The sequence below is a fragment of the Nipponia nippon genome, unplaced genomic scaffold (assembly GCF_047370975.1).
Source record: "Nipponia nippon isolate SJK-2023a ecotype South Korea unplaced genomic scaffold, ASM4737097v1 scaffold_2, whole genome shotgun sequence".
NCBI classification, from domain to species: Eukaryota; Metazoa; Chordata; class Aves; order Pelecaniformes; family Threskiornithidae; genus Nipponia; species Nipponia nippon.
In genome coordinates, this window is record NW_028262336.1 from 74729259 (window position 1) to 74753984 (window position 24726).

Consider the following 24726-nt stretch of genomic DNA (forward strand, 5'->3'; position numbering starts at 1 on the left):
TCTTGGCATAAGAGACAAGGTATTTCTAATGATTGAGTTAAATGCTGATCTTTGTGTTGCAGTTTTCCCTGTATCATATTCAAAAGCAGCGTTTTGTGGTTGTTAACATAACGTGTAAGAACTTTCTCCCAATATTCAGAACTTCTAAATGGCTTTCCTAGTGGAGTTTGAGGACCTTCAAACATAAACCCAACCATTACATTTGGAAACAAATGCTGCATTTTGAATTTAATGGGAATAAACAAAACATGGTTATCATTAATTATTTTCTTCCTTGTTTACAGAAGAAAGCCCGATCTTTTGTAAAACATGCAGTGTTTCTTTCCCTGAACACAGCTTCAGACTTTCCTTTCTTCAGTCCTCTCGTACTCCTTTTCTCGAGACCATTCAGCTTCCTGGTTTTTTTCCATTTTCAAAAGTACTGAATGAGCAAATGAAGAGCGTCAGTAGAGTTTCACTTAGGAGTGCAAGCACTGTCAGAATAATGGGCCTTGGCCCTATGTGGACATCTGCTAGGTATTCTGCTCATTCTTTCTGTGCCTCGCTTTTGAGAGGTACATCTGTAACATATTTCTCTTGCCCCGAAGCGTTGTTTTTCTTATGAGATGGAACTTTGAGTATTCATAACAGTGCAGTGTAGATTTTTTGGTGCCTTAGGGGCTTATTTTGAAGTCATTTGTCTTAGCTGAGACTCCTAACTACAAGGGGACTGCCTGAAATGTCCTGAAGCTACAGCCTGCAGTGTTACACAACAAGAAGCTTTCAAAGCTTCTGTGTTTTTTTGGGATGTCAGGGAAGATAGAAATGTGAAGTGTGACTGGCTGCAGTTTGTCTGCCATGACTGACATCCACTGTCAATTCAGGTATCATTATGTTGTTGTCTTTGGATTGAAAGAGCAGAAGATCTTTTCTCCTGTGTTGTTTTTAGGAGAACCACTACTGGCGGGAATTTGGATAAAAACTATCATGCTTCCACTTCTTGGTTCCTTCTACTCCATTGAGGTGAAAGGATACAGAAGGTCCCGTTCTTCATAATGATTGCTTGTTATAGTTAGTCAGAGAACAAATTCAGAGTGAATGCTGTGATGGAAAGATGTAGGGGTTGCCTAAAAAGTGTGTATATTCTGAGCGGTGAAATGCAGGACTTTGAACAAGTTGAGGACTATACAAAAATGAGTGAGTAGGTAATGGAATGTTAAAAGTAATTTAACAGATGAAGTGGGACAAATGTATATGGGGAAAAAATAATTCTAACTTCGTCTACAAAATGATGGGTTCTGAGCCGAGTGTTATTACTGAAGGGCAAGATCTTAAGGTTGTGATACATAGTTCCAGGGAAATGTCAGCCCAGTGGTTATCAGCAGCCAGCAAATAAATTCAAATATTATAAATTATTCTGAAAAATCACTGTGCAAGCCACAGCTTAAATACTGTGTGTAGGTCTAGTCCCTTCATCTCAAAAAGGATATGATGGAATTAAATACCCTGGAGGTATTTAAAAGATGTGTAGATGTGGCACTTAGGGACATGGTTTAGTGGTGGACTTGGCAGTGCTAGGTTTACGGTTGGACTCCATGATCTTAAAGGTCTTCGCAGACATCAGTATCTCACCCTCCATTCCCACCAACCTGTTGTCTTTTTTTGCAGACTGACAACTGTTAGCATGCTCAGCCGTTCTAAATACAGACTGCGAAGTCATGAGTTACATAGAGTGAATAGGTATCAATCATTCACTCTTCTCCAGTTCAGGACCTAGCATCCATCAAATGAACCTAGCAGGAGCCAGATCCAAAGCGAAAAAAAAAGTACTTGGCTCTTCATGCAACTTGTAGTAGCTTTGTGGAGCTCATTGGTGAAAGATGTTGCAGTTGCTAAAAGCTGACATAGCCACAAGGGACGACTGCAAAAGTGTATGAGGAGATAGGTATCAAAGGTTACTAAGTTTACAATACTGTATCAGGCTGAGGAAGTCCTCTGAGCGGAAAACAGTGGGCAGCTTGGAGACTATTAAGGAGAACGTGCGTGTTTGCTTGCCCTGTTATTATCCTTTCCCACCTATAGACTTACAGCCTCTGTGAGAAACGGGATGCTGAACTAGGTTGATCTGTGGTGTGACCAAGTAAGGCCATTCATGTGTTATTCAATGAAAAATAATGAACTACCAATACTTCTTGAAATGTACTTGTTTTGCTAGCAAAATGTATAGTTTGCTGCCCCAGAATTCTTGAGAAACTGGTGTTTTTTCATGTTTTTTTGATGTCACAATGTTGCCCATTGAAAGTGACTGCTTCCCACACATAGTTTGGGTGCTTGAATGTGGGGAAAAATAACGAGTAATGTTTTTAAAATAATTTCAGGAATGTGAACAGCAAAAATCAAAAGAAGAAGAAATTCTACAATCATTTCATAAATGGAAAGAGGAGGAAAAAGAGAAATTGGCTGATGAAATAGAAAAAGTGAAAGAGATGTTTATGAAAGAGCTTAAGGAGTTATCTTCAAGAAATTCAACATTAGAAAACGTAAGTGACTTAAATTTTCCAACGTTTTAAGGCATGAATCCCTTACAGTAGATGGTAGTGAACTTCACATATTTGAAATGTGATGTAGTCATCTTAGATGTCTTCTTACAAAACTTTAAAAATAATAGTTGGATGATAGCCATAATTGTATCTTTGTATACTGGTACTTTATTAACATAATTTCAGTTATTTTTTTTAATAGCATTGTTTTGGATGAATTAATTATGCCTTCAGCAGCTATGTCAGTTTCTTCTTACTCCTCAGCTTTTGAGTCCGTGTTTACAGATTAGTAGCTATTGTTATTATTGCTGTCTGTTAGGTATCCTTATATTAATATTCTTATAACTGGCATGGAGGGGACTAACCTCTGCATTATAGTCCTGACAGTAGAACTGCATGTGTTTTCAATACATGCTCTGGAAATGCTTTCCAGAGTTTTGACTAGAAAGAGAATTGTGAAAGTATAGATGAGTCAGAAAACGTTACGCACGGCATTACCAGAGCCGCTTATGTTTTGTAGCTGCTAGTTCCTGTGTATTTTTGCAAGGTATCTTTATGTTAGATGTATATATTAATTATTACACGAAATTTGATAAATGCTGAACTCATGAGAAATGCGAGAAGTGACTGATGCAATCTCTGTGTAGTTATATTTAAAGTAAAGTTTGTATTAAATGACAGTTTTATAAAACAAAATCTGTATACATATTCAGGTCTTCGTTTTCCCCCCCCCCCCCGCCTTTTAGCAACTGTTAGAATTACAAAAGTCCAATATGCAACAAAAATCCAATTTAGGGACACTGAAAGACAGCCAAGAATTTACAGAAGAGAAACCTCAGAGTCCTCAGGATTATCACAATGTGGTTAAACTTCTTGAAAAACAGGTAACACTCTAACTTAATGTATCGCTTTTGACAGACTACTTGTGTTCTTTTCATTTTTGTACATCTCTGAGTAGGATTTTAAATCCATAAGTAAAATTCTCATCCTTCTCAATGTCTAAAATAGCTGTTTTTAAAGATCTACTACTATTTAGTACAATCTCTAGAATGGAAATCAAGGAATTATTTCCCTTATCTTTTATACGTAAATTAATCGTTATTTATTTATTGATACTCTCTTATTCTTTATTATTAAATGTATTAAGCTTTACCAAATATGGTTGCAGTTCAATTCCAGAAGGCTCTAATACACCATTTATGTCTGCTGATCTGTGAGGCCACTTATGGAAAAATTGGAATTTTCCATTTTCCAAGATGGAAAAAAAAAAGGTTAAGAAACTTCCTGACAGGATTTATCAGCCTGTGGCTTTTGAGTCATATGAAGCACTTGAGCTTGTCAGGTGCAACTTCTGTACGAGGAGTGTACCATCTGACCAGCACAGGTGGTGGGTGGTGCTAGTGCAAAGCTGTTGGACAACCCAGGTCCTACCTGTAGGAAGGATTGAGCTCACAAGGGCTGCTGAGGCTGAGGTCATTGCATTGTTCTGAGACTCACCTGCATGTCCGGGTTGTTCCTATTAAAGAAATGAGTTGTGAGGCTTTTGGAAATACCCACAAACCTTTTAACTATGTTTTTTTTCTTTTTTGACAATTTGAGACACGCATTATATACTTTATGGTTCTTGGGGTGTGAAGGTCTTTGTATACTGCTGGTATCATACAGAAGTTTGGTCACTTCTGCTCAAAGATGTGGAAAATTTAGTGAGTTTTACTTTGGTTTTTTTATTTCATCAAAAACAAATCAGTTCACTCTACAACTCATACATTAATACTGGGTTTTATCGTCATTATGCAAAATACGTTGTTAATAAGTGCTTGAAATGACAATATTTGGGGGGGAAAAACCCTACTCTTACTAATCTTATTGTTAATACACAGAGATATATCAAAATACTTGTGTATTTCTCACTCGCAGTCACTATATATACAAATCAAGGAGCAAATACGTAGTTTCTAGAGCGATTGGTAAGAAAACCGCACTCGGATGGATAAAACGTTGATGACTGTTCTAGGTATTAAGTACGGGGTTACTCAAGTTTCATATCATCAATAATCTTTTCAGTATTTATGCTTTATTTAGGAAAATAAAGCTGCATATATCAAACTAAATGGTAACGTGTTATTAACAGGAATTAATATTGATTTCCTCTATGCAGGAAAGTAAGTGGACGTCTAGAATACAAGCCCTTCATCATGACCATGAGACAGAAAAGTCCCTGGTAAGTGGCACAGCAAAGCACTTAAACTAGAAGGAGACTTTTTTCTTATCCTTTCAGTAGTTCTTGATATGCTATAATACATCTGTTGGATTAGAAAGCCTAGATCTCAAGAGTTTATAAGAGTGTGTCCTCTTAGATGTATTTATTATCTCTGTATTTCCGTTATGCTAGAATCTTGAAGTTTCAGTTAAGGCCAGAGTTGAAATGGAATTTATCATTTAAGAATGTGACAGACGCTTGAAACTGTAGCTCTGTTCTGAAAAGCTCACAACTAATTCTGTAAGCACTGTATTATACAGTGTTTTCCGTGTTATGTGAGTATGCTGGATAGTTGAGATATAACTTGCTAACATGTAGCTTTCATCTACCCTGTACCTTCTGCTACCATGGACCTATGGCATACGTCTCGATCTTTTTTTGTCTTTTCTATCACTTCTCTGCTGCTTTTTCTGTTATAGCTTTCTAATGCAGAATCTGTTCAGCTTTTCCAGGAAAAAACACCATGGCATTTTATTTTGCCTCAGTTTATATATTTTACTATACAAAGCTTTATTCCTCAGATTTTTTTTTTTATGTCTGCATTTCTTTTTAATCTCTATCCTGCTTTGTTTCTCTTGCTTCTTTTCCTTTCATTTTCCTTTCATCTGCGTGACCATGTAAGAACTCAGCAGATCGTAGTGGTCTGACCAATGCTTCTTCTCCTCTGGCAAGAAAGCAGTGGGGAGGAACCATGGAACGTTCCCCAAAAAGGATGTAGTTAATGATACACCTGTACAAAGCAAGAATAGAATAAGGGAGGAGTAATGTAAGTATTACTTTTGGGATGGTGCATCTAAAGTATTGTTCCCTTTCTTCTACATTCAGAACTAATATATTAGGTTTATCATGCAAATTCACATCTCATCACCTTCAAATATCATGATTTGACACTATTTATAACCAAAGCATTTTTATAGAGCGGTATGCTTTTTCCCACAATCTTATTTTTTAGACAATCTCAGCAATGTGTTTGTATGTCCCTTTCTTTGTATTGAGATTTAGGTAGTCTTCCTTGTGTAAATAAAAAGTGATCCAGACGACTGTTTTGTAATATATGCAAATCCCAGTGAAATCACAGGAGACATTATGTTTTTGCTGGGAAAAGAAGTGTTACAAATATTTAAGCATGACACTTGGTTGTTTAAACTTCGCAGCATTAAAATATTTTATATAATATTAATATGAAGTCACTTTTCTTCTGATTGCTTTCTAGCTACTATCACAGATTGAGAAGCTTAAATCATCAGTGAGAGAAGACCTGAATAAAAATAACACCTTTTACAAGAGGAGAATAGAAGAACTGGGGCAGAGGCTTCAGGAGCAGAATGATCTGATTATTACTCAGAAGAAGCAGGTCTGTTTTGTGAAGCACTCTGTGTTTCAGAGAGCATAGGACATAGAGAAACATTTTACTAGCTTTCAGCCTTTGATATATCTCTGATTGCATAGTTAATATTCCCAATTCGTAGTAGTACTGAGGCAGTATTTTGGTTACACTTTGGAAATTATGTTGATAAATAAGAATAGATCTGGAAAGAGACACAGGAATGTAAACCAGGAATTAAAACACAATTTAGAAGGAAAAGATTAGTAAACCAAAGTTTTTAATAAGTTCAACACAGTTAAAAAATTACTAGGTCACAGTCACCGAAGACCTCTACAGATGAAAAATTTCTGAGAGTGAACTGGATTTAATCTGCCACAAAATAATCACAATGAAATCTAGTGTTTGAAATCTGAAAATACATGACTTCTCACACTAAAAATAAAGTATTATATTTATCACTGTGAGAATAATTAATTAAATTATTACCGTATGAAATTTAACAAGAGCAAGTGCCAGATTCTCCACCTGGGACGGCATGATACTGGTTATATGTACAAATTGGGGGACAAGAGGCTGGAGAGCAGCCCCGCAGAAAGAAATCTGGGGGTTTGGGTTGATGGCAAGTTGAATATGAGTCAACAGTGTGCCCTGGCAGCCAAAAGGGCCAACTGTGTCCTGGGGCACATCAAGCAACAGCGTACCTAGCTGGTCGAGAGAGGTGATTGTCCCACTCTACACCGCACTGGTGCGGCCCTACCGTGAGTACTGTGTGCAGTTTTGGGCACCTCATTGTAAGAAGGACATCGAACTATTAGAGTGTGTCCAGAGGAGGGCGACCAAGATGGTGAAAGGTCTCGAGGACAAGACTTACGAGGAGCAGCTGAGGTCACTTGGTTTGTTCAGCTTGGAGAAGAGAAGGCTGAGGGGTGACCTCATCGCAGGCTACAACTTCCTCAAGGCGGGCAGTGGAGGGGGAGGTGCTGATCTCCTCTCTGGTGACCAGCAATAGGACACGAGGAGGTGGAAGTTCAGATTGGACATTAGGAAAAGGTTCTTCACTGAGAGGGTGGTCGGTCTCTAGAACAGGCTCCCCAGGGCAGTGGTCGTGGCACCAAGCCTGTCAGAGTTCAAGGAGCATCTGGATGACACTCTTAGACGTGTGATTTAGTTTTAGGTAGTCCTGTGAGGAGCAGGGAGTTGGACTTAGTGATCCTTGTGGGTCCCTTCCAACTTGAGATAGCCTATGATTCTATGAAATTATTTATTTGGAAATGAATTGGTTTTTCTTAAAAATTCGCTTTTGTTCAAACATAACTAGAGATTTCTTCAGGTGATCGGTGGGTGAAGATCTGGGTGGTCTGGAGTTTAGACTATAGCATGATTATGTGGTCCTTATAACCTATTCCTCTACTAGATGGTGCATTCCTTACAATTCAACATCTAATTTTACACATTTTGAGATTAATGTTAAATCTATACTTAAGTGCTTAAAGAATTGGAAAGACATAATAGCTTTTACATCTGCACTTGAACGAATTTGATAGCTGGAGCAGTAGAAGACTTAATCCTAGACAAATGACTTGCAGTAAAGTGACCTTTTAAAACAAAACAGCATGACCACAGATGTAAAATAGGTTCAGAGGGATTTGAGTTTGGTGTTTGTGAAATACAGTTGTGAAGATCTACGTTCTCAATACCTGGAAACTGGAAAGGCTTGAGAAATGGCTAACACTTTTGTAGAATCCAAACTGAATGGACAATGAATTGAGGCACTACTGGCTATATCTAAACAGATAAATAAAAGAGGACCAGGGTCCAATATCTTGTGCCATCTCCAGCTGACACTGACTGTGTGTCTGTGTGGTTTGGGTTTAGCTTCTATTTTGGGAATTGGCCTGCAGAACATTGTTTTAATGATATAGGATTCATAAGTTTCCTGTTTTCTTTAGATTGAATTACAGCCAGCTTGTTTCCTCTATGCTCTCAGTTTTGTTCAGTGCATGTCTTGGGTTTCAAATAGACAAAACTATAGAGCAGACAGGAGAACTATTCATATATTTAAAATCAATGTGTAATTAAGTGGTTCCCTCGAGTGGAGCTAGACTTGCAAAATTGAACATGAATTGCTGAAGCAGAAAGTATTGAAACTGTAAGTGCTGAAGTGGCCCATAAGCCCACTCTTATTTCACTTTGTAGCTTGTAATAACAGGCTGTACAAAGCATGAGTTCACATAAGACAACAAGCAGAAATAAGTCTTCAGCATTCATTAAGCATGAACAAAATATGCATTAGGCAATAGAATAGAGTTCCACAAAAGTAGTACTTTTCTCCCCAAATCATAAACAATAAGTTCTGTTATGAAACAGTACTGAAACTAGGTATGTTGTACTACATGTGCATTTCTAGATATTGATCATTTGTATTTGTAACTATTCATGTGTCTGTCTTTTCTCTTTTAGATAAAAGAATTGTCCACAAGATCAGTTGCAAGCATTAAACCATATGATGGTACGTACAAACTGTAAGAAAAAGCAGATTTTGTTTCTGATTTCAGCAGCTTGGCTGAAACAAATGTTACAATTCATTAAAAAATACAGACATCAGCTTTACTAACTAAATATTGAAATCAAATCAGTACTGGCAATTTATTTATGTTTCACAGGGTGCCTACCTGTTTCCATGCCACGATTTTCAAAATTCATGTTTTGCAGCTGTAAGGACTGCTAAGGTACCAAGTTGATTGCTTGAGTAGTGAAGAGATGTGAAATATAGCAACTCTATTTTGTATTATGTAAACAACTTCTGGCTTTGCTTTATGAAGTGTAATTTTAATTGTTTTTTCATGCTTGACTGTTCTTAAGCTGCAAAACTCACAAAAGGGAAAATACTGAAAGAGTAGGCAAAATTGATTAATTTATCAGTTAAGATACAGATGTTCAAAGAATTTTAAGAACTGTGATGTTTTTGTCTGTGCAATGCTTTAACATCTGAGGCCCATTACAAATAGCTAAACCTGATAACAGTATTTTGGGATGCAGTCCTGCACCACAAACACCCATATAGTTGATGCTGCAGTTGTAGTCACTTGAAATAAGTTTATTGCAATAGGTGGTGGCAGCTGGATTAATTCTAATCCCAGTTTGGAAACCATCTTGCTTTATTAGCAGGACATTGGCTTGAACTGAATTTAGCAGCCCGGAGTAGGTTAGTTTGAGGAGAGCATACGGCTGTATGGCTTCTCAACTGGAGCTGGACATATTCAGCCACGCCGAAGCACAAACCGTGGCACACAAGTGAATTTGCTTCTAGGTCCTAAGCTGATCTGAGGAATGTAGAATTGAAGTGATAATTCACTCCAAGGCTACACTCTATACATGGTATATATAAGGTTTGCACTAATTGCCACAAAGCGTGGATCTTCTTTGGGGAATACAAGTGTTGATCAGGCTAGACTTGACTAAGTAGCTTTGGGGCAGGGCTTCTTACCTGGGACACAACGACAACATACAGACATGACCAAAGAGATGATCTGACTAGTGCAGGTTCACATTCCAGTTCAGTGACAATTTAATTACTAGTTTCTTTTCCTGGTTCTAGAAGTATTAACAATCTTAAGCATATCTAGAGATGTACTTTTACATTGTGAAGGACCAATTTTTACTTTGTAAACTATTTGTTTACAATAATATGCCCAAAATTGGGTAATTTGTAAATATGATTAAATATTGCAACATTTATGAATCTGTATATGTCTTTTACTGTTTACTGTAATACATTTACATTATTTTTTACTTCTGTGCTATTGTAGTGAACACTACTGTGGAGCATCTTGAAGAATCTAAACCAAGTCTATCAGTGACACATGGTAAGTTTTTTTCGATAGGTCCAGACCCAGTACTTTCAAATCTAACACTCTGTCTTCTCAAATGTGTTGCTTGTCAAATCATAGCTGTAAGAGTAGTTACCCTGAAAGAACATAATTTGAATTGCTTTGCTGTATATCAGCATTGAGAATTCCTATGAAGTGATTGTAAAGACGCACTATTGAAAAGAATAAATGAAAATGGAAATAAAATAATTTGAGACTTATTTCCTGGGACGTGTATAGTATTGGAGCACTTTAAGGTAAATTAAACTAATTGAGGAAATAAAATTATGTTTTCTTCTAGAAAATATACTTATTTTCTGGTAGATGCATATACTGGATAGGTATGTGGGTAAACTGGAATTTGTGTAGAGGAAAATGTGGAGATGTTTGGAGAAGTCTTGAAATATTGTATTTTTCATGTGACTTCAAATGTCAAGGAGGAAAAATAGAGAAGACTTAATCAAAATAGACAGTCACCCCGTCTAGATGGTTCTTCCGGAGTATATCTGTAGTTACATATAGATCATCATTTAGTTATTTTAACTCGTGGCATTGTGATATTGTTTAGTAGTGGGGGGAAGCGATGAACCTCCATTTATATTGTTTGGTGCTTTGTGAAAATAGTTTTCACTTTTTTCTCAGTATGCAAAATAATGGAGAGTATTGTTACCATACCAATATTCTGCGATCAATTAATTCTTTACTTTCATTTCAAGTAGGAAAGTAATAGGAAAAATGAATGTTGAGCAAGTAAAATGTTTAAATGTTAAACCCATTTTATAAATTGAGTTATTGAACTATAATGAAATAATGGGTTTTTTTAATTATTATTTCTCTTCGTTTTAAAACCCGTCAAGGGGAGAAGAAATGGAATTTGTCTAAGAATAATGTACAGATTTTTTCTTTTCCAACAAATTCAAAAAGTTATGAAAAGGCATATGGGGAGAAGGAGCAGTATACAACGGAAGCTTTAGATAACTTGATGAGGAATGAAAAACTGTTGTTTTTCATTTTTTTTTGAAGTGTTGATTTCAAAATATTTGTTGTGTCAAGAACTATTAAACTAAGGACAAGAGATTTTCATTATATGGTGAAATTATTTTAATAATACAGAGATTTCTTACTAACCTATGCAAGGTAGCTGTTCATTGCTGGAAGCTTTTTGAGTGAAACTACATAGATGAAATGTTGTGTGGAGAAGAGTAATACTATATTAAATATAGATTATTAATAATAGTATTTTAAATAATCCAATTATTTTTCATTCAAACCAGCATCATTGCACTAACCCAGTAGTGCTGGTTCTAGCTAAGAGATCTCACAGCAAGTAGCTTAGCTATTGTCCTGAATTCAAGAAATGAATTTTATGAAGAATATTGCTGCTAAGGGCTTACACACCAAGCTTGTCAAGCGTTGCTTTCTTAGTGCATTTACTTTCCTTTGGACTGAGGAGGAAAACAGTTCCGTGAACCATAGTATTTTCTGTACTCTGACAATTTATATCAGCTCGTTCAGATCTTTCCTAATTTCTTGCTGCTCCAAAAAATGAAGTTTGTGACACCTTATGAAACTTCTCAAGATAGAAAAGGCTGTTCCTGCCATTGATATACAAAAGATTCACTATCAGTTTATTATGAAGCCTCAAAGAAGGTGTTTCCTTCAGATTCCTTTGCTGATGATTATTTTATTTATCTCTGCAGGTTTCCCTGTCTGTCCCCTTTCTTCCCTTCTGGATTTTTTTTAAACTTACCCTACCTAATTTCTGGATGTAAAGGTTAGCAGAAATTATAGTGTCTTTCCCAAAACTTTGACGGCTCCTCAAGGGATTGACTTACATACTGAATTAAGACATCATGGCTGCATCTTGTGCCATTATGAAAATGAAAGTGCTTACTGGTAACTTCTGTACACAAATTTATTTAGCAGAGCATCTCTGAAATCACAGGAGCTATAGTTTTCCTACCAAACAATTGCCTGCATATGGAATATCTTCCTTTTCTTTCTTTTTTTTCTGTTTGAAAAAAAATTAATTCCGGAAGAGGCTCTCTTACGTGAACTTAAGTACACTTTTCAAAGTTGCCTGAAAGCTTTTGCATCCTAAGATTAGTTCTGCACGTCTTAAATCTGCGCTATGAAAAGATACCCAAATTACAAATGAGGTATCTTAGGTGTAAAGTAGTGGAATAACTGTGTTAGCCTGGTGCTTTTGTGTTCACCTTCCTGATTTCTTAGGAGAGCTAATAGTCTGCCTTGAATGCCATCCTGGCTGACCATTCTTCTCTCAGTTTCTGAGCTAGCTGTAGGGTTTTGTGCAAATACAACTTTAGTCTTATGTTCAAAGATTACTTAAGTCTCACAAAAAAGGCAATGGATTAGTTATGATTTTTTAAAATCAGACTTTGGTTCCTATATTACTCTGGAAATGTTGATACTTGTTCAATATTTAATCTTCGTTAGGTCGATAATAGTAGGTGGAATTGAAAACAGTAGTTAAAAAGCATAGATATTAATTAGATTGTCCATTAAAACCTATGACTCAGTCTTCAAATATGGTGTGGGCCCAGGTATCGTTAGGGACGTAACTGAAGCATCTGAGGAAAGTTTAGTCAAAGTAGTCTTCCTAGACAGTTAACAGAGAAAAGGGGCACCTTCAGAGTTTGGTTCAGCTGAACTGAGATCTGAATTGCTCTTTGAAGTTGCCTGTGTCTCTTCGTTGACTGTAGAAGGAGTCTGCGATGACTAGGCTCCCAACTTAGAGGCCTCAGGTAAGTGTCAAAAATTTATTGTATTTAAGAATATTAGTTAAAAATTAATATTTATGCTGCTTATGGGCAGTATATGGCTTCCCATTGATTAGTTAGGAGAAAAATATATGAAGTGCATTGATTCAAAGGTGACAGTCAAGATTACAGATATCACAGATTAAGTCTGGCAGCTCTTTGGATGTGAAATTTGAGTATAAATTAAAGGAGTAGATAATGACTATAGTCATGGCTTACATTCCTTACATCTTTAAGAAGTGCAGCAATTTACAGCAAACAAGTTTTACATTTCATCCTTGGGTTTCATATTGCAAGTGCAAAGTGCTTACTGTAGGTGATACTCCACTGTAGATAATTGTAACACTTCTGTTCAGGCTAAAAGTACTTTAGCATTTCATATTTCAGAGTGACTGGACAGGATTTCTCCTTTAAATATTGACCAGAAGACTGCTTTTCCAATAGTACTGACAGAATATTGGGGTTTTTTTAAACTAGTAGATAAGAACAGACAAATAATATATGATATGCTTGAAATATACACAGCCTGAATTCTTCATTATTGTTAGATGTATTTTCCTATTCCACTTGCATAGAAATTGTCTTCAAATATTATTTAAAACTGATATTTAATAATGTGTCAAAGTACGCCAGGCACATGATTTTTCAGTAGTGTAATTATCCACTGAAGAAGTTAAGGCAACCTGTACTTTTGATACATCTCATCTATCTCTCCATGCATATTAGCTGGCAGAAAAAATATTCTGGAAGATGTGGGATGACAAACACATCATTGTGGAGGTCGTCTTAAGGTTGCTGGCCTTAATGATGGCTAGTATTAATATGGCTGGATTCAGGCCAGTGAGATATGAATATGACCAGCCTTCATTAAGACTGGTGTTGGTAGCTGCTATGTAGCTGGGTTCAAGCCTGAGGCTGACAGGAACTGTTCTTGTGAGAATAAAGCTAGGGTTAGGTTTTGGACTGAGGCTGGCTGATGACATATGGTGAGGACGTGTCCAGAATTTGCCACTGGGCTAGGTACAGGATTTAGCAATGGTACTCTTTGGTTAGGGTCAGGTGTGGGACTGTTGGGGAGGACCGAATGAATTAGGTTTGGAGTTAAGGTGGTTCACACCAGCATAAGAAGGTGATTTATGGCAGGGTCTGCAAAGGGCTGGTGTCACCCACAGACATCTGGTTATTGCTGAGCCAAGGTTTTACAGGGATCACTGAGCTTGGGTTAGGGTTAGGCAGACATCGATTGGCAAATGAGAGTTATGGTTGAGTTAAGAAGGATTAATTAAGCAAGGCAGCAGCAGCAGAGCCTGACTGAATACGTTTAAGTTGAACTTTATCTCTATTTCATAGCCAAGAAAGGGGTGGAGATGAGAGCCAGGGTTCAAGTTGTGTCAATGAACAAAGTATAATTGAGGTTGCATCTGAACTGCAAGACTGATGTAATCTCCAGTTCTACCAGTACTCCGGTAGTCCAAAGCAGGTGATCTGCTGGAGCACAGCAAGCCTCCTGCCTTGCTTCAGCCTCCTGGGAACCACTTCCAGTAAGGCAAGGACACAGTTCCCCATCTGGAATGGGGAACACACAAGTGACTAGGAGCAAGTAATTTATACTTAGGTGTGAGTCCAAAAGGGAAGATAGCAGTCTGTTTAGGTTGAACACTCAGGCTAGGATGAAAGCTAGGAGTAAGATCCTGGCCAGTAAGATCTGATGTTGAAGATGTTGATGTAGAGCAGCATCCAGTAGGGTCAGCTGAACTAGATTTAGGGCTGATAATTGACAGGAAGGTAACCAGCTCTATTTAAGTCAGAAGTTGTAGTGATTACTTGTTTAAGGCTGACGTTGGATTGTGGCTTGGTGAGATTTTGGGCAGAAAGGTCTGATGAACTAGAGAAGGTTACAATAATTCAGAGTAATTAGCATTTCAGTCTGCATCATCAGGACTGTTTTAGATATGAAGTTGGCAAAGACTGCTTTGTACACATTTGAGGTCCAGCTGGGTAGTCAGACTTAAATGATTCCTAAAAATAAGCTTGCTAATATTTAGATGCTGCCAATTTCAAGGATGTGCAGGAAGGTAAGAGCTGAGAGGTCTGATCAGATGGCTAGAAGAAGCACATCTCTGGTAAACATAAGGAAAGGGCTCCTTAGGGGGGGTGATCTCCACACCGTCTATAAACCAGAGGAGTGGTGAACCAAGCTGCTTTTTCTTACATTGGATTCCAACATGCTGTTTAATAAATAATCTCTGGGAATAAGTGTACAGTAAAGAAAAAGAAAAGGCCCGCTTACATGGGAGAAGTTGGTGTTTCCAGGTGTTGCATTCCCCCATGTCTTAGCATTTGATCTCTGTCATCATGCAGTGAACAACAATATTGCACATAGCAAGTAACACATTTTGGTTTTGCTCTTGCAACTATTCTTTTGCTGATTTTACCTTCCTCTGGTTTTAGTATACTGAGGAAGAGAAGCACGTACCTTTATGCCAGATCAGCAGACTATTTTCAGGTCTGAGTTCTGGGGACTGGGCTTTTCTTGTTAAATTAAGTTACTTGACAAGGGCTTGTGCAGGTATGAGTCAGCTCCTTTAAGTAGATTGCATTTGAGTAAAGTACAGGTAAAACAAGTACAGATTAAATCCAATTACACAGCAACTGGCTAACTGTCTAGTAGGTCCAGTCAAGAAACTCGGAGGCTTCAGTGCCCATGCAGCTAAATTAAATCCCTCGAGAATGTCCCTCGTCTGTGCTTCCGGCTCTGTCCTCCAAAACAGGCTCGCTGTAGGCTTTTGGGAATGATCCCAAACTGTGCCTGAACATAGTTTTGGAGAATGTTAGTTGGTGCAGAGCAAGAGTGTGCCAGGAACAGCTTTAAGGCGTTCACTAGTGTGGGGGATCATATTGTTGTGCCCAGGAATGCTCTGGCCGCTGCTAAATTTTACAGCCTTAGAGACTGAAAGACCAGAAGCCTATTTGTCAATCAGTCTCTCAGAGTTTTGCTTTTAAGTGTTTCCATAAAATATATTGACATTTGCATCTTGTTAGCATCTTGTGATGGTGTAAGAAGCATTTTTTTAGAACTTCTTATTTAGTGCAGATTATATGGGAGCAAATCTTAAGTCTTGTAACCTGCTTGGAAAAGCAGACGAGAGGCTGAATAAAATGGCAAGTATGGCAAGCATGGAGGGAGCAGCACCCATACCCAAGCATTTACAACACCAGTTTTAGTCCCCTTCACATATTGGGATATTGGAGATGTGACAGTAAGTGTCAGTTAGCTCCTAGTGGTCATTTCCTTGTGATTACCCATCGCAGTGCATCTATGTTTGTACCTAATTGTACGAGAACTGCTGAAGAGCAGGCATCTTTACTGCAACATCACTTCCTCCCCTTCTCCCCACTCAGTGTAACAACCATTTATAGTCCCAAACGTTTCTTGTGAAGGCTGGGGCAAACGTATGTTGGCCCAAAATATTGGCCAATAAATTGTTTTCTTCTGTACTCCCAGTAGTTGAATGCTGAAAGTGTAGTTTGCACCTTCCTCTGTTTTTATTATAATCCCTAGAATAAACTAAAATTCTAGTTTTCATTTAAATAAATTTCTTTATGGAAGGTGAATATTAACATTTTAAAAACCTGTATTTTTGTTAGTCTACATATAAGTATTTTCATGCATCTCATATCTGAAGTCTATAAAGTTGTAAATAAACTGTACTCTGGCTTCATTTCTACAAAGCAAATTGTACCTGACAGCCTATAGAATTATAATTTCAATGTGTTTAGGAAGCTGTTTTCAGTAGAGGACATTTCAAGATTTCTTTAAAGCACATGATAATACCGAATCTCACTATAGTGGAGTGACTGAAGATTTTTAAAATTGCTTTTATTGGAAATTATCATATATATGTATATACACACACACACAGAGGATTTCTTTATGTCTTGCACTTACGGACTCAGCACCTAATAAATCTCTGGAATAATAAGTTAACATATTTTTTCCATATATTCTTGAGGATTTCTATGTCTGTCCGTTTTACTTGCCTTTTGTAAGCTTTTAGTATCAAATTGCACAGAAACAATATTTTAAAATAAATTAAAATGCTTCTTATGAGAAATGAATGACAGTATCCATTTACTTAATCCTAGGCGGCCTTGTCATTGTAGATGCCTAAAAACATCCCACCTGGCCTCTGGGTGCCATTCCAGAAGGGCACAGGTTTTTCTATAGTTGTGTGACGTATCAGCGAGCCCCGTGCCGATGGCTTAAAACTCTGATATATCTGAGATGACACTAGGCACCCATGTTTGGGCAACTGAATCGATCCTGAAGTGACTATTGTATTAGGGTCTCCTCTGCAAAAAGGTACCACCAAGGCAGTGAAGAGTCACATTGCATTGGGTTTGTAATTGTTAAGCAGGTTGTCAGCAATCAGGAAAATTGCTCTCAGTGTGTTTTTTTGCCTAACTTTCCCACTCTGGACCTTGACCACCTTCTGTCCTGTTTGTCTGGTGTTCCTGTTCTTCCTCATTATTAGAGCAGGCACCCTTGGTGCATATGCTGGAGCCCATAGAGGAGCTTTCAGAAGAGGAAAAAGGTAATGATTGATTCAGCTCAAAATGTAGTGGCATGTGTTGTTGTTTTTTTAAATAAAAATGTAAATATTATTTGATACCTACAGTATTTTTTCATTGTATTTGAGTATGCTCATGTGATTTGGGTGGGAACATTCCTTGTTTGTGTCAGTCTCCTGTTTGCTATTGGTGGTTGTATATATTACGATTTCCTTATCCAAGTTCAATGTTTTTTATGGGAAGCTGGCTAACTCTTTAAAGCAGGCATATTCCATATGCCTAAAGGCACTTGAGCTAAGCAGAGCGAAAATGTTTGATGGGGAATACCCCCTTACTAGGAAATTTCTGGTGCTGACGCTATTGCAACGTATGCTTGTTTTTCGAACTCTGCATGAGAAGGTAAAGAGTTCAGATAGAAGGAGGAAGTTGGTGGTGGAGGTTGAAGCTGCCTAATTTCATAGATGTACCAAAGATATTTTTTGCAAGTTATCTAAGTTACGCCTACCTCTAAGTGGCCGCAACTCCAGCCAGGGTTGTGCAATTCTGAATGAAATTACATAGCCCAGTGTTGGCAGCTGTTCTTCTGCTTCATCTGAGGAGAACTTGGAGAAGGCCATATTTACGGTGACAGAAGAGAAAGTGTTGGTTCATCCTGCATGGTATTCTTCTCCTGAAGAAGGCTAACAGTACTTCAGATGAGACACCAAATAGCTGAATAGCATAATAATCTGTACAAAAATCAAAATCAGTCTGGATCCTTATAGCCAATGAGTTTAAATTTTGAAGGAATGATGCTGTTTCGAAAACAAAATTGTCGTTTGAATACATCTGTGTGTAAGTGAGAGGTTTTCCCAGGGAAAATCCAGCGACTCTGAACAACCTGAAATAAAGACTGCTCGCATTTTTGCCGTTCTTTCTGCTATTTCTCTTGTTTGCCATCTTCTCTCTTGATGGATTGTCTTTGATTCTTCTGCTGTGCCTAAAGGCATGGCCTGCAGTACAAAAGAGAGAAAGAAAGAATGCAGTCTGAAAAGATAGACCGAGATTTTTTTGTTTTCAGTGACAGCCATTTGTAAGGGAGAGTGTGAAAATTCTTGACTTGGCAGATTATTTCATAGGATTATGTAGGAGCTGAGACAGTGGACCAGACTTAAGGTCCAAAGTCTCCAAAGTTGTCAAATCTAATATTTAGGGTTTTTTTAAAGAACAAAAATTAATAAGAAAACTGTTCCTTAAATAGTTGGCTCCAGCAAAGAGGATTTGGCTCAAGTTAATTAGCAAGAATTAATATTGTCATTAATTAGGATAATGCTGGATAGTCTTGTTACCCATATTAGTATGTAGTAATTATGAATTTTAAAACGATTTCAGATGGATCTATTTTATTCAGATTTATTATTATTCAGATTAACATCTGAAAGGGACAGGATTTTCAGAAGGCTCCTTGGAGCCTTCCGCTTTAAAATGCCTCATGTCTGGCTTTGTGGGAAGATTTCATACTGCATAATGCACCTTTTCCTGATTGGGGATGGTCTGACAGCCCTGTGTTTCTGCACCAACCAGTGGTTTGCCTCTTCTAGGACTCGGCTCTCCAGCCAAATCACTTTTAATCCCACCTCTGTCAGGGACTGAGGTGTCCACACAGTTCCCAAAGCCAAAGATTTCAAATCTCCCAAAGTTAAGATTTCAGCCAGATTCTGTTCTCTTCAACACAGATCTCTTAGGATGGTAGCTGGACAATTTTTCAGTTTTCGTTACCTATAATTCTTTCCCAGATCCGTCAGAAGCCACTGCCTCAAAACAACCTAAATATCATTTGTGTATCTGGAGGCTTTTTTCGGTCCTTTTCAGGGGGCTTATCTTTTCCTTAAAAAAAAATGAAAACGAAATGGAACTGCTTTTTAAGCAATCATTGTTTAAAAATTGGAAAAGTGGCACATTTGTTTTGAAAGAAAACATTTGCAAGTCGCAATATGGAATTATTCCTTCATTTGTGTCCTTGTCTGTGGGCTGGCAAAGGACTCCGCTGCCCTGTAAGGCATACTGGAAAGAGACCATCTCCTGCCCAAGATTTACCTTTTATTTCAGGGGGTGAAGTTGGGAGTGTGGTTTACAGCCTGCTTTCCTGGGATGCTGTATACCCCTCTGTGTATGCTTTGCCAGCTTTGCTGACCACTGCCAGACAGAAGGAGCTCCCGTGGTCCCACTGATTAGTGGTTCACTTGGCCTGAGTGGCATTCAGTAAAACTTTGTCTTGCCAGAGACACTTTACAGGCAGGTTCCAAATGGGTGTGTTTTGCTTCTTTACTCACCCTTATGACCCTACAATACTTTGGCCTAACTTAAATGTCAATCTTTAATTTAGATGGAAGAATCTGTCTAGATGATTCTTTATTTCTTGCATAAGAGTTCATGTCATTACTGACACTTAAAGCAAGGGAAAGAGATAGAAACTTCTTTGTCTTCTTTTAAGTATGTACAATGTCATAGACCTGCGTAGAAAAAAAGACGACACTGAACTTTGTTCTTGAAAGAGTTTTGAAGATAAGTATTATCCATCATGTATTTTCTGTGAAATGGTCTGCCTCAGACTAAGGTTTTGTCTTTACTAAGACTTTTGAAAGTGTTACAACTTTGCAAAGATTTGATTTCAGTAGGTGTTTTTTATCAGAGAACATTATGTTGTCTGAAGCTTTTCTTGAGAGCAAGTTTGTCATATTCTTGTTCTAATTCCTGCTAGAGTTCAGCTTTGATTTGAAATACCACTTTTAGAGAACTTAATTATCAGAAGATAGTCTTTCTTTGTCAGAAGTTTCCAAGTACAGTTCTAAAAGTAAAGATCTTTGTTGCTAAATATTTGGGCATATATCTTTACAGTGTTTCTGTAATGTGAAAAAGAAAAGATATTTGTGATGGTGAGTATGAAGTGCTGAGGTATAGATTCCAAGTGAGTTGACTTTTGAAAGCTAGCCCAAGATTTTAAAAAGAGTACAACACCACGTAGACAAAAAGAGCAAATGTATGTCTATGGTGTTTCTGAAAAATGCATGCTCCAGTGCAGTTTTAGTTGTCTCATGTACTGTGGATGTTTCAGATGTCTCTTAAATGCATTTTTCCATTCTTATTTCAGAAATTGAGAAAGGTGATCATAAAACAGGTAGAAGTAACCACTATTTAATAAATGCTTTGAAGACTGATCCTTCTTTAACTAAAGAATTACGAGTTGTTTTGGAGCAAGCCCTGGAGGAGAAGCTGGAATCCTTGGGAATTAAAGCAGTAAGATTATTTTGAGTTATTTAAAAGAGGGGTAATCTTTGTCCTACTTTTTTGCTATTCTCTTTTGCTCCTGTACCACAACCCTCAACCTGTAAAATCCAAAGCTAAATTTCCACATGTTGTGAATAAGTGTAATTCATTAAGCTGAGAGGATGTCCATCCAGTTACAGCTGTGGAAGATGAGGCTACACCTGTGAGCAGTGTTACCAACTTTTGTGATTTTTTTTCTACAAGCTTTGTGATATTTGAAGTTTAAAAGAGTGTATATGATTGTAGGATAGGAGTCCCAGAAATAATAGCCCCTGTGTTTACAATACAATTTGTTTCCTTAGGGTGTTCGCGGTATCCCAAATGAGCGCTTAAATAAAATTTTGCGTGCTATTCAATCTGCTAGAGAATGCAAACAGAAGCAAGAGCCTGACATTCAGCGAATTCGAGAGCATCTTGAACGCCAAGTTAGCTTTAGGGTTGAAGAGAAATCATCATCTTGTAATAGACCTGTTTCCTGTCCTCAACTTCCTTCAGAAGGTTAAAATGTTTTGGTTTTTTTTTCATTCTCTTACACTTTATAACTGCTATTTAAAGTTTTATTTAGCAACATTTCTGTATAGCTGCTTTCATATTTTTTCATATAAATATTCTGTATAGTTATGGCCAACTAAACAGTTTTCTTTAAAGGGTTCTTGACATTGTGTTTAACTGCAGAAATCTTAGCTCCTATATTGGCAAGATGCATAGTAACTCTGAACTGCTTTGAAGAAAAAAATTTTTTTTTCTTCTTTTTTTGTAAAACTATAACCTGCAGCAGAGACATCTTTAATTTTAGAAATTAAATATAAAAGATTCTGAACATTGTTTCTAATAATGAGATAACTTCTCTTGTAGATAAACAGAAGTTCAGTCAATTGGGAATTTCCTCATCTGCCACACCACAAAAACCAGTAAAACGGTCTTCAACAGCTGTCCGCCCAGCTGAACAAAGACCAGCCATCGCTGAGAATACATCCACGCCAAAGTAAGAGATGCTATTCTTATAGTACGTATACCCCGGGTAACAATCCTATGGGTTTGGGTTTCTGTGCTGATGTGAACGTTTCCTGTTAATATTGTAAGAATTGAGCAAAGAATTCACATTACTTCTATATAAACTTCATGCTTACTTAGTTGACTGTCAGTCTTGAAATCTTGTCTTGTTAATTTTAGATCCAGGAAGATTTTTGGAAATGGAGTTTCCAGAAAGACATCTAGTATCACGTATGTTTTGTTCCTTTGTATTTTTGAAGAAAACATTTTTGGTGACTGAATATTCACATGCTTGCCACACAAAAGCTATTATTAAGCTGAAATTATAAACACTTTCTGGACTGCATGTTTCATATTTTGTTTTAAAGTATTTTTCCATTTGAGTCTGTTATAATCCCTGAAGGACATCATGTTCCCCTTTCGGCAGATGTATTCTTTATTGTGAACTAGAGAGGGACATTCAGTAAAATTGAGTAATATCATTTCCTTTAGTTTTTTTCTCAGATGCTTTTTCTGAGCCAGTTAAAAGCATTTAAAGACTTTGGTGACCTTATTTTTTCAGTTTATTGATATTTTCTTGCTATGACCAAAATTAAACACAATATTCCAGATTTCACTCACATCAGGTACATTATTTTGTAATTTCTTGCACTGAAAAATTCCTAAATTATTTTCATCTAAGAGAATATCAGAACAGTCTCTGTGGTGCAGACTCCTTGACCGTGAATTTTTCTTTCCCTGCTGATCCATGAAAGCCTATCTTTGCTTCCCTGGCAAGACTTGTTATATGTCAGTCTGTTGTTTCATAAAGATAGTTGCATAGATAGAAATAATCATGTCTATATAAAAGATCATTTTGTGTTAACTTTCTGAGTTTACTTAGCAGCATGATTTCTTTTAAATAGTTTTATGGATAGTTAGAATTTATGGAAGTTGCTGGTTTTTTCACGTAAGAAAAATGCATGTTACTGGGAAGGAAAATACAAGGAAGCCTAAATATGTATATATCAATGCAGTCACTGAAACCCAGTAAGCCCTTGGGTTGTATGTGTTTTTGCATAGAACTCCACCATTCAGTTCAGAGGAAGAAGTAGATGAATATGATATTAAGCAGTCTTACATATCACCAGAGTTATTGCAAAAGCAGTCAAAAGCATCAAGCAGCAAAGTCAGTGCTTTTCAGAAGGCTTCTGGCAAAAGCGATATCGATGGGACAGAGGGAAGTGAAATTGAAGAAACTGGAACACCTGTGAAAACTTCAAAAGGTTTTTTCACTGCTTTTGTATATGCATGTTGTAATGGCTGTGCATGATTTTGCATTTCCTGATAATATTTGTCTGTTAGAAAACATAATGAAGGCAGACTATCTAGTCTTGAGTGTATGTATATTTGTGTGCACTTTATGTTTTTGCTAATATGTTTATATGAATATAGTACTTAGAGATGTCAGTTCAAATTAGATGTATATCACGCTGGTTTATATAAATGCAGAAAAAGAGACAATCTGTGCCTCAGAGAGACTTCTGTCTAAAACCTTTTTTCTCAGCCTTTTACTTATTTTTACATTGTGGAAGATTTCTAGAGGGTTTACAGTAAAGCCCCTTACTTGTGAATGGAACTTGTCAATGTAATTTTTTTATGAACTTCAGGAGCAGTTATTCAAAAACTGACCGAACAAGTTGGAAAGAGTCTTTCTAACCATGGAAATAAGAACAAACCAGCTGGAGGGATTAATGTTGCGCAGGCATTTATTAAGAAAGAAGAGGTGCAAGAACTGAAGGTATCACTTTTAATAGTCATTATTATTTCATTAAGTAATTGAACTAGATATACATCTGTTACTTTTTTTTTATTTCATGCTGGAACCATCTTGATGCAGTGAAGAACTTAATTCTCAAAGACACTTTTGGAATTACAGCTAAGTAGTCTTTTTGGGTACGTCTGCACTGGTGTACAGAAAAGTGCTAGCAAGTGAGCTGTGGCAAGTGACCTCTTTTCATCCACGCTGCTTATTAGCTTATACCATGACTGTTTTGGATCACTGCAGCTAGCCTGAAGTTTGGGCACAATTGGTTTAGTTTTTATCTCCTATTCTAGTGGCATAGAGAGAGCCCTTCTTTACTTGCTTTCCTAGTGTCTTGTTTTGATGGAGGAAAAAATGAATTTGCTTACCTAATATTTTAAAATATTTTTATTTCTAGAGCTTTATCAGATATGGAACTTCTAAATACATTTTAATGAGGGGACAAATTCCTTTTCTGAGTATGGTCTTTGTTCTGCTCCATCTGTTTACAATCATATGCTGTTTTCAGACTACATCAGATACATCACTGATGTCTATCCATTGAGTATGGCGTGTGTTCACAATCAGAATACTAACACAATTTATTCTTTACGCCCCAGGCTCCTAAGGTCCCAGTCTTCCCCTCAGTTTAGAGTTTTATAATTGGTAAGCCACTGTGATGCAAATCAATCTTTGCCTGAACAATCTATTAAAAAGAACAAAAGTTACTCCAAATCAGAAGTCAACAGCAGATAGTGCTATTTATTTCAGTTTTAATAGTTGTTATTAGATTGAAGTAGACAGCTGGATACTAGTTCTAGCATTCAAGAAAATGTTTTTTCACTAAATACACAAATAATGATTACTGAAAATCCTGTTATCCATAATAAAACTGATACCTGAGGGCTTCCTGACTAACAGTTATATCTGAAATTTATCACTCCTCCCAGAAACAGTGACACTTCTATTTCAGTTTCCAGAAAGGGGAGATTGTCGTAATCAACTTTAGCTGTAATGGTAGGGTAATCACATTTAGCCTGTGTGCTTTTAATTGCCACTGGTGACACCTAACTTGTCCATTGACTGTGTGGGATCTGCAAATCACACTAGACTCAAAATTATCAACTCAGACATGACTATTACAGTATAATTTTCTGTCCAAATGTTACTTTCAAATTCTCTGCAGTGTCAGATGATACAAGACTGTAAAATGTTCACAGTTAAATTTAGGGAATGTTACATTTTGTAAAGATCTATAGACAGTTGGCCATTGTGTTAAGGAATTTCGGCTTCAAGAGCAAAAAGTTGTAGAAAAAT

At 37.1% G+C, this 24726-nt stretch overlaps 1 protein-coding gene across 3 annotated transcripts in view; it reads left to right on the plus strand.

Moving 5' to 3' along the window:
* The window catches only part of DZIP1 (DAZ interacting zinc finger protein 1), a 42897-nt gene that overhangs the window by 13322 nt on the left and 4849 nt on the right, over positions 1-24726 (plus strand). For 2 of the 3 annotated variants that reach the window (XM_087757980.1, XM_087757981.1), the window contains exons 6-18: positions 2358-2519; positions 3266-3403; positions 4678-4740; positions 5993-6133; positions 8567-8615; positions 9916-9972; positions 17291-17350; positions 20458-20603; positions 20936-21131; positions 21489-21618; positions 21807-21857; positions 22689-22891; positions 23276-23406. In XM_087757980.1, coding sequence (XP_087614106.1) covers positions 2358-2519; positions 3266-3403; positions 4678-4740; positions 5993-6133; positions 8567-8615; positions 9916-9972; positions 17291-17350; positions 20458-20603; positions 20936-21131; positions 21489-21618; positions 21807-21857; positions 22689-22891; positions 23276-23406 — 1527 coding nt within the window. The remainder of the gene's footprint in view (positions 1-2357; positions 2520-3265; positions 3404-4677; positions 4741-5992; positions 6134-8566; positions 8616-9915; positions 9973-17290; positions 17351-20457; positions 20604-20935; positions 21132-21488; positions 21619-21806; positions 21858-22688; positions 22892-23275; positions 23407-24726) is intronic. The other variant, XM_087757982.1, reaches the window with a different exon arrangement.